At 33.3% G+C, this 9,545-nt stretch overlaps 2 protein-coding genes and 1 long non-coding RNA gene across 6 annotated transcripts in view; all 3 read right to left on the bottom strand.

The window, feature by feature from the left end:
* Nucleotides 1-390: 390 nt before the first annotated feature.
* Nucleotides 391-2,085, bottom strand: LOC110273998 (ABC transporter B family member 28-like). The gene is made up of 5 exons (XM_052251530.1): nucleotides 2,074-2,085; nucleotides 1,303-1,413; nucleotides 1,148-1,198; nucleotides 760-822; nucleotides 391-676 (listed from the first exon to the last, which is right to left on the bottom strand). The coding sequence occupies exons 1-5, from the start codon at nucleotides 2,083-2,085 to the stop codon at nucleotides 488-490; spliced, it is 426 nt and encodes a 141-aa protein (XP_052107490.1). The 3' UTR covers nucleotides 391-487.
* A 767-nt stretch (nucleotides 2,086-2,852) lies between these two features.
* LOC107458199 (uncharacterized) lies at nucleotides 2,853-5,161 on the bottom strand. 3 transcript variants are annotated; one of them, XR_002365589.2, is made up of 6 exons: nucleotides 4,231-4,450; nucleotides 4,054-4,123; nucleotides 3,710-3,943; nucleotides 3,527-3,622; nucleotides 3,256-3,355; nucleotides 2,853-3,151 (listed from the first exon to the last, which is right to left on the bottom strand). XR_002365589.2 is itself a non-coding variant. In XM_052251425.1 (3 exons), exons 1-3 carry the CDS (start codon nucleotides 5,024-5,026, stop codon nucleotides 3,750-3,752), a joined length of 414 nt encoding a protein of 137 aa, XP_052107385.1. In that variant the 5' UTR covers nucleotides 5,027-5,161; the 3' UTR covers nucleotides 3,661-3,749. The 3 variants fall into 3 exon arrangements, 1 of the variants encoding a protein (XP_052107385.1); XR_008001151.1 differs by lacking the exon at nucleotides 3,710-3,943; XM_052251425.1 differs by lacking the exons at nucleotides 2,853-3,151; nucleotides 3,256-3,355; nucleotides 3,527-3,622; nucleotides 4,231-4,450 and adding an exon at nucleotides 4,877-5,161 and having other exon boundaries at nucleotides 3,661-3,943.
* Nucleotides 5,162-6,596: 1,435 nt separating this feature from the next.
* Nucleotides 6,597-9,545, bottom strand: part of LOC107458193 (uncharacterized) — a 77,585-nt gene continuing 74,636 nt past the window's right edge. Inside the window, exons 1-3 of one of the 2 annotated variants that reach the window (XR_008001528.1) lie at nucleotides 7,959-8,629; nucleotides 7,748-7,869; nucleotides 6,597-7,148 (exon numbers count right to left, since the gene is read on the bottom strand). This is a non-coding gene — a long non-coding RNA (uncharacterized LOC107458193). Of the gene's footprint in view, nucleotides 7,149-7,747; nucleotides 7,870-7,958; nucleotides 8,630-9,545 lie in introns of those variants that run through there. The other variant, XR_008001529.1, reaches the window with a different exon arrangement.

Below are 9,545 nucleotides of genomic sequence, written 5' to 3'. Positions count from 1 at the left end.
AATTACAGACGAATTTTTCAACAGATTTTCCGTTTGTAATTACAGACGAATTTTCCGATGGATTTTTCGTCTGTAATTACAGACAGATTTTTTGTCTATAATTACAGACAGATTTTTAGACGGATTTTCTGACAGATTTTTCGTCTATAATTTGAACTTTGGAAAACCATCTTACACTCTGATTACAGACAGAAAATCTGTCTGTAAATCCGTCGGTAAGGTAAAATATTTTTTTTTAGATTTTTCTATTACAAAATAAACCTGTTCTCATACAAAATAAATATAAATTTAATAAATACAATTTTTTATCTATTTTGTATTCGAATATTTATAATATTTCAAAAAATAAACAAATTCATCGTATTATCAAACTAAAAGAAAAGTACTATAAACAAGCAAGTTAATATAATTCAAAACATAAACAAAGTGTATTAATACATCAACTATAATATTAAGTAACAACCATACATCAAAGTGTGTTGATACATCAACTATAATTCATCACAAACAAATATTTATATTTCTCATCATCCACTGCTTTCTGTTGCCTTAGTTCTCTTTCTAAGCCATAGGCAAGATAATCATCAACTTGAACTCGAGATAAAATAGAGTTGATCCTGTCAACAGCCGCAAAAGCTCCTCGGAGATCCCAAAAGGTATTAACCAGTCCTTGAACCTAAATGATATAATATCAGACAGTCAAGTAAAGATCAAGAGATAAGATGAAATAAATAACAAGTCACAACATAATTTCCTTACGGCAAATGTTAAAATAAAAGTATATCCAATAAAAGATGCTATAGATCCGACAGAGAGCTCATCCTGAGAAGAGAAACTAAAGCAACTTAAAAATATTATTTTAATGGTTGAACTTGTGGCAAAAGAAACAGTGAGAGAGAAATATAAATGAAAAAATAGAAATTTTGAACAGATTAAAATTGCTTACCGCCTTAACTTTGTTCCCTCAAAGACAATATAATGAAATTAAAGAAATATAAATAGCAACCCTGGTCATGGATTTATTAAATGATTTGAAAGTACCAAGTTTTATCCTACTTGACTGGAAAGACAGAACCTGTAAAGAACTAATAATTAGAGGTGTCAAGCCTTTCACAACAAAAACCTATTCGTTCTTGAATAATCTTACCTGTTTAGCAAATGTAAACATCTGCCACTTTTCACCACCAAAAGATCTTACCTGTAATAATTTATTTTACTGTTATCAACTGTCTATTACAAATACAAGACTTTACAATGCACAAAGTTACTATAAATTTGAAGTATAAACCATGGAGAACTCACTATTCGAATAGCAGAAAATGTTTCTGATACACAATTAGCTATTGATGCCTGGGCTAACCCATGTACTTTGAAAACAGAAAATGTTGATCTCTTGTAGACAGTTTCAGAGAACTAAAAGAATCAGCAGAAGAAAATACAAATTGACAAGCAACATGACTCAAAATTTCTATATATGATACTTTTATGTTAATGAATTTCTAATTCAAGTTACAAGAACAAAGAAACGGGTTGAATATGCCCAGACTTAATAATAATAAATCACAATACTCTTAGATAATAATTAAAAAAAAATAAAAGGATGATGAAGATCAGAAAATAGAGATATGGATATACATACAGGAGTGTGGAGTCTTTAATGAATCCATTGAGATGAGCATGCAACTCCACCTTTAGCACTTTCTTGGTATTGATATCAAAACATGCAACTCTGATTTTTTAGATGAAAACATGAGAAGAAGTGGCACTTTCTTGGTATTGATATCAAAATCATCTTCAGTGTTATCTTTAAAAACAAAACTCTTTCTTTCTCTTTCTTTTTTAAATGTGGAGAATTGGCCACGTCTCTACATTTTCTATTTATCTTTCTTATTTTAACAAAGACAAAAAGCCATAGTGCCATTGGAGAGAGGGGGGCACGTGCTTTGTATTTTGTAAAGTTTGAGGGCTGCATGATATCAGATTTGGAATTGTATTTCCAAAAAGAATATATAATAATGTTCAATTCATTGGATGAGAATATATATCCATATATATAATTGCATACATACATACATTAATTATCATAGCTTAAAAGTCAAAACTTCAAGTTCCAGTCTCCTATTCAGTGATGTCTGATATAAACTATTACTAAATACTAAACTCACTATAAGTTTCATTCAAGATGGTAAATATAAGTTGGGTAAAAAAGTTACTTAACTCATACTTCTAAATAAATGAACTTGCAGTGTCATTATCATGAATCTATTTCAATAGTATGGTTGAGATTCCATTTGATTTATTGTTGTATTGAAACAAAATATTATAGTGGCCCTACTGCATACTAATGAAAACCCTTTCTTGTTATTGTTACTAAATAGAATAAATTATAAATTAATATACCTTATTTTCAATCTATTAAGACTTTCAAGTCTCCATACTTGAATTCTTTAATACCTTCTGTTATGCTCTCTCTATGTCATATACCTTTCAATCATTTTCATGTAATTATGGGCTTTTTTATTTAAACAGAGTAAGATATAGTGCATGAACGATTTTATTTAAATCACAATATACAATTTCTTCTTTATTATCAAATTAAATACCGACCAAAAAAAGGTAACGACTAAAGAACTAATAAAAATGCATGGGACGTACACCCCTTTTTTATGTTTCTGGTACGTTATCCATGTGAAGTTGGTAAAGAAAAGCCAAGTGCAACTTAGGTTTCTTTATTTTGTCTTCAGAATGATTAACATATCTGAAAAAGATTGGGTGTTATGTAATTTATGTGGGTCCTATATATATATAGCCTTGCTCATCACCCTTTCTAATTATATGTTTGTGGCATAGTTCCTTTTATAAATTGAATCATGGCACAACAATATAAGTTTCTGGCATGATCATCACCAAGCTAAGATGGCATTTAAGAAAGTAAATTTTGGTTTCAATCATGGTCTTATCATTGTACACAAGTGGCACTTGTTTATTGAGAAGCAAGGATTGGGGAGAAATTTTTCCTCCACTCTCTTTTCAGGATGACAAGATCACCACGATTATTATCAGTTAAAGCACAGTGCCGTACAAGATACTCAATGAACAACTCTCCAGATGAACCAACCAAGTAACAATGTGAAGCCATAACCACAATTAACTACAAGAAAAGAAGGAAGGCAGGAAAAACCAAAAGAAAGTGAAGGGTAAGAAACTGTGTTAGTTCAGAAGTAAATTACATGAACATGGTTCATAATGGATTACCTCAGAAGGTGCTTTCCGAACACCTTAACTCGGCTCCTCTAGCAAGGACTTTACAACTTCAACAAGTAGAGGTATTTTACTATGCCAAGCTTCAAATAACCTTCAGATAAGAATTGTAGGTCAATTTACGCAAGATAATAACACGAGATGCACTGGCTTGTACCTCTGCCATGAACTCATCATAAGATGCCTGTACATAGACCTCGTTACGATTCTTAACAGTTTTTTTCCAAATCACAGATCAAATAACGTTAGTCAAAAAGGTGAAGACCTTCATTGCCTCACGGCTTTCAGTGATCCGTTCGGAAAACTTCTTGTACTCCTTTTCTGCTTCATCCATCACTTGGTGGCATGCTCGAGTCTGCATCTAAAATTTCAAAATAAAAACAGCAATGTGATTAATAATTAGCCTAAAGATCTATCACAAACTCTCAGAAATTTGTCACATGTTTACCATTCTTTGATCAAATATGCCAGAGTATCTAACTGTTCTCTTAATTTCTGCTTATACTGGTTCCGAATGTTCTAGCTAGGTACCAATGTAAGCATTCTAATTCCATATTAATCTGTTTAACTTCTAAGAATATGTGAATAACATGAAAGAGCTCATTGTTCTGGTGGAGATCAAGATGAATTAGACGTGAAAGGCCTCCAATGCTGTCTGGTATGCCATTCAACAAGTTTTTTGCTGCAGTAGTGATAAGAATGGAAAAAATTGGTGAGTTGACATGTAGGAATAAAAATAATAAATTGAAAGCGAAGCAGCATATGTGTGTATTTAGAGAAGAAAATCCCTACATGCATTGAATTCAGTAAGCATGGTCCATGATGAAAAGAGATTTTCAGATATCTCTGTTAACTTGTTTCCCTGGAGACAAAAAAGAGGTTATAATGAAGGCACTGGTTAATAAAACCTTAACCTCTCAAAATTTTTGTTGTCATTTAATACACCAAATTTTTTATACTAGTGCCTACCTCCATATCTAGCTTGGACAATTTGGAACAATTTGCTAAATCTTCTAGCAAGCTTGCAATAAGATTGTTTGATCCCTGGAAAGAAGAGTATCATAAACTCCATGTCATCAAAGAAGATGTGGATGCCAAAATTCCATTAACTTTGTTCAATTATCTAATAGTGGGGAATAATTTTCAGGCAATATTATACACAGGAAATGATAGCTCAGCTCAAAATTCAAATAAAGCATCCACTCTTATAAGATTATTTAGTTATAGCAAATGAACCAAGCATTGAAAACACAAAACAGTATTTTATTAAGGGAATTAGGGAAACATAGCATTTTTTGTTTAGGGTAGCCACCTTGAAGAATCAATGGAAATAACTAATTATTATTACAATTTATTTGTTTATTAGCATAAATCATGACATGGAGTTGTGGGAACAAACCTTATGGAAGTTGAATATCAAGTCCAGTTCACAGACCTGCAAATGGTGATGCAAGAAACAATGAATTAGAAAGATATGAGAAAACGCTATATTCTAAGGAAGAGAAGAATGATACATTAGGGTCTGAATGGTATAAACAAACTCAAATTCATTAACTTTGATTTCAAATTTATACCATAAAGAATAAACTATGAAGTGTTATTTAGTGGTGTTTACCTCTGCAAGCATTGACAAGAGCGAAGAAGCTCTGTTCAAGGTCATGGATGAAATCACCTTCCTTCTTTGACAAGAAGAGTTTGATGCGACGGTAGCTCTCAAACATGGTTCGAACCTCATCTTTGTTCCTCTGCTTGGTGACGACCTCATCCTGTGACAGAGGCGGAGGAGGAGGAGTAGGCGGATGAGCTAGGGTTTGAGGAGATTGTGGCGGCGGTGCTATCGGCGGTGGTGTGGCAGTGAGGATTCCAGGAGAGTGTCATGCTTTCGCTTCTTCAATGGCTGCTTGGCAGACGCCATTGGTTATGGTTAGTGCCGCTGAATGAGTGATCGGTGTTGCAGTTTTATAAAATCGCGAAGGTAGACGAAGGCGACGAAGACGGTGGCAGAGAAATGCAAATTATGGTTCGAAAGGGAACGGTGCAAGCAACACACTTAGAAGAGCCGGGAAGGGTGTGACGGGGCGATGGATGTTCAGTGCAATAGAGGTTCGGTGCGGCGGCGGCGCAAGGTGCGACGGCGATGCAAGGCTGAGAAGCGCCGCTGATCGAGCATTTGGAGGGGAGGGTGTGGAGGCGCGGGAAGAATATGTGAAATGAGGAGGAGTTGATAATGCGGAACTTTATTTTAATATTTCCGACGGAAAATTTAAATTACAGACGGATCTTTAATAATTTAATAAAATGCAGTGTTTTGTGTATTTAATTACAGACGGATTTTCCGTCTATAATCATTTCTCACAAAAAAAATTAATTTTATCGACAAAATTATCGACAGATTTTGTTTTTCGTCTGTAATTTATGCTAATTCATTTTTTTTGTTTTCCGACAAAAAAATCTCTCTGAAATTTCGTATGTATTTCCGTGGGATAAAATTCGTCGGAAATATCCGTCTATAATAACTAGTTTTCTAGTAGTAAATAAAATTAACCGAAGTATTCAACCTCGGGTCATCTCTCAAGGAATTACAGGGAAGTGTGTTTATTATTGGTTAAGGAAAAATATTTTTGGAGTTTTTAAATGTTGAACAAGGAATGTAGATGACAAGGAAATAAACTAATAACTAAGTAAGCTCTTAGCAAGGAAAGAAAATTAGAAGTTCTATCCTAATTATCATCATCAATTGTAATGGTAACTGCAAATTGCTCTCACTTAGCACTACAAGAAAAATCACTTTTAGCGGCCATTTATTTTGCTTTTAGCGGCAATAAAAATAGCCGCTAATACATTTACCGGCAATTAGACATTAACCGTCTTATGCTTTGCCGCTAAAAGGTTTTAGCGGCAATTATAACATTTGCCGGTAAAGACCTTTTTAATGGTCACAAAAAGTAAATAACTTTTAGTAGCCATTACTATTGCCGCCAAAATCTATTTTACCGGCAATTTATATGGCCACTAAAAATTATTCTAAAATTATAATGTTATTCACTTTCAGTTGCCATTACTATTGCCGCTAAAATCTTAAGACTTTTTTTAGTTATAATATACTAAAATTAATTACTACAAAATGAGATATTTTATTAAACTCAAATATTGATACATAAATTTCTCTTGAAAAGTAATAAATCATGTTACAAATCTAAACAATAAAAAACGCTATAAGCCTATAATTATGCTAAAAGTAATGTTATGAAAAAGGAATATATCTTAAGACTTTTATTTTTGCTGTTGATTATTCAATAGAAATGGAAATGAACTATAATTCCAATATATCTTGTTCAATGAATATATCTACTAATTTATCAAAGAAGAACAAAAGGAATTCGACCAAAGACGATCAATCCTCATAAAATTCACATACAGCAATAATAAAATGTAACATGTTATTAAAAAAAGCTAGGGGATAAATCTAGATAAGAGACCAAAAACCAAACTAAAGTGAAAATGATAGCTTTGCTCAGCTTGAATCATAAAGTTGGATCATTTTTCCAAACTAATTCAGCCATGGTTTACTTAACCATGAGTTTATTCAGAGATAATAATCATGGTTAACTACAAACATATCACTGGCTAAATCAGTTTAGCAAATGATTAATCATATGCAAAGATCGCAATGTCCAATTATGGTTCAAATTGAACAATAGTACAGAACTATCATTTTATGTTTATCATTTTATTTTACTAACAGAGAAAGAATAAAATAAGGCCTACAAATTTACTAAGCTTCCATATCTAATGCCGAGAACAATAGAAATCATTCAGTCTTCATGGGCATGAGTCTTACTGTCGTAGTATCTCTTCTCACTCTCCCCTTTCTTTTCATTCCATTTCTGAATCAAAGATAAAATAAAATAAAGCGGGCCAAAATAACTGAGAGTGCATTAGCTAGGAAATCATGGCAAAAGGAACAAGAAAAGGTCAAAGAAAACCAGCTAACCATAACAGACATTCCACTGGATAATTTTCTTCCTATTCTTTGTATATTATGTCCTCTCATCCAAGGTTGAGTTTAGAATGTCCACTTTTATGTTCAAATAAATTTTGTTTTCTTGAACCAATCAAGGATCTAACACTAGCTTCTTTTATTGGGTAAAACCCACCAGTTCATCAGGGTTTATTACTAGAAATCCAAATAATTTAGCTCAACTCATAGAAATCCAAAAAGATTTAAGTATCTCAAAGGCTAATTTTTGCATTTTTATGGTTCGAATACAAGACACCCAATTTACAGGTCAAAACATCTAGCCTTTCAACGAACGCTATGTTGGTGATCTAGTCATTAACTAATTCATATTTTCCTTTTTTCTTTCTTTCTTTTTTATAAAAAGCTAATTCACCATACTTATCATTGACTATTTTATAAATATGCTAACATTCGAACAAGAATTGAAAAGAAAAGAAATGTGATGATGATGATGCGCAATCATACCTGGAATGCCTCGTGATTTGATACAATCCTTCTAATTATTGTAATGGTTGTTATCCCTAAAGGACTAACCAAGACTCTGAAGATGCCATGCTAACGGGAACAGCATATGGGTTGGATTCTTCCTGTACAAGAATCAATTTCATAGGAGTTAAGGAAAGTCATGCTGCAGAAGGAGTATTAGTGCCTTTCCATTTGCAGAAGAAAAAGTTACCTTGTGAAAATCATCATTTTCTGCAATGGTTCCATGGACAACTAATGAGATATTAAATGTTATGATCTGCACTCAAGATTTGAGGAGTGTCACACCAATCCAAGAATGCATAAAATACTTAAAAAGCAAAACAAGAAACAGAATATAATATTGGAATATATACAAACAGAAACAAGCAAGAAATTATCACTAAATCTTGCTAGCATGCTTTTCAAATAGGAGAAAAAACCAAGCTTAAACTTAAGCAAGAAATCATCACTATGTGCCTATAGTTTTTGACAACTTTAATGCAAATGTTGTGGTTGATGGCAGTACAATTAACCTTGGATTATGGGACACTATTGGTATCTACTTTTCTAATTTTCACACGTAGGAGAAATATTTTTTTATGCCATTATTATTTGTTCAACTGTTTTGCACAAGTTAATTACTAGCTTGACAACATAAAATTCAACAAGCCAAATAAAAAATATACTACAGCAAACAAGAACCCTATATAGAACCTTGAATATGGATCATCTGATTGATCTCGGTAACCACAGATCAGAGCACAAGATTTCTTTTAATTCTCAAAGTTCTTCACACGTCAAATTTAGATTTAGTTAAATCTGATACTTAATCTTGAATTTAGTCAATTTCGAATAAGAATATAATGCACAACTAAAATTGAATTCTTCCTTTAGCATGTCATATAGAGATCATTGAACAAAAGGATAATTTTAGTTTAATTGTTGAACATAAAAGACACATGAAAAATAGCTTACCTTTTGGTGCACGAAATTGTGATCTCTATTTTTCATAACTCAAACAATCTCCGGTAATGGCTCCAAAAACTTGGTGCTCAATACCATGGTCTAAACATAATTTCACAACTTCGCACAACTAACCAGCAAGTGCACTGGGTCATCCAAGTAATAACCCTTACGCGAGTAAAGGTCGATCCCACGGAGATTGTTGGTATGAAGCAAGCTATGGTCACCTTGTAAATCTCAGTCAGGCAGATTCAAATGGTTATGGATGATTTATGAATAAAACATAAAATAAAGATAGAGATACTTATGTAATTCATTGGTGAGAATTTCAGATAAGCGTATAGAGATGCTTTGTCCCTTCCGTCTCTCTGCTTTCCTACTGTCTTCATCCAATCCTTCTTACTCCTTTCCATGGCAAGCTATATGTTGGGCATCACCGTTTTCAGTGGCTACCGTCCCGTCCTCTCAGTGAAAATGTTCAACGCGCTCTGTCACAGCACGGCTAATCATCTGTCGGTTCTCAATCAGGTTGGAATAGAATCCATTGATTCTTTTGCGTCTGTCACTAACGCCCAGCCTTCAGGAGTTTGAAGCTCGTCACAGTCACTCAATCATTGAATCCTACTCAGAATACCACAGACAAGGTTTAGACCTTCCGGATTCTATTGAATGCCGCCATCAATTCTAGCTTATACCACGAAGATTCCGATTAAGGAATCCAAGAGATAAACATTCAAGCCTTGTTTGCTTGTAGAACGGGAGTGGTTGTCAGGCACGCATTCATAAGTGAGAATGATGATGAGCGTCACATAATCATCACATTCATCATGTTCTT

The sequence above is a fragment of the Arachis duranensis genome, chromosome 7 (assembly GCF_000817695.3).
Source record: "Arachis duranensis cultivar V14167 chromosome 7, aradu.V14167.gnm2.J7QH, whole genome shotgun sequence".
Taxonomy (NCBI): domain Eukaryota; kingdom Viridiplantae; phylum Streptophyta; class Magnoliopsida; order Fabales; family Fabaceae; genus Arachis; species Arachis duranensis.
Note: the sequence above shows the minus strand (reverse complement) of the source record. Positions and strands in the feature narration are given on the sequence as shown.

Bases quoted from the DNA above. Each gene is read 5' to 3' on its own strand.
- LOC110273998 (XM_052251530.1), bottom strand. The intron at 823-1,147 runs GTAAGATTATTC...TTCTCTTCTCAG, and splicing joins TGTTTACATTTGCTAAACAG to GATGAGCTCTCTGTCGGATC. The intron at 677-759 runs GTAAGGAAATTA...TATATCATTTAG, and splicing joins CTTTTATTTTAACATTTGCC to GTTCAAGGACTGGTTAATAC.
- LOC107458199 (XM_052251425.1), bottom strand. From the start codon at position 5,026: ATGAGGTCGTCACCAAGCAGAGGAACAAAGATGAGGTTCGAACCATGT. The intron at 4,124-4,876 runs GTAAACACCACT...TTTTGTCTCCAG, and splicing joins TCTTGTCAATGCTTGCAGAG to GGAAACAAGTTAACAGAGAT. The intron at 3,944-4,053 runs GTAGGGATTTTC...TCACTACTGCAG, and splicing joins GCTTACTGAATTCAATGCAT to CAAAAAACTTGTTGAATGGC.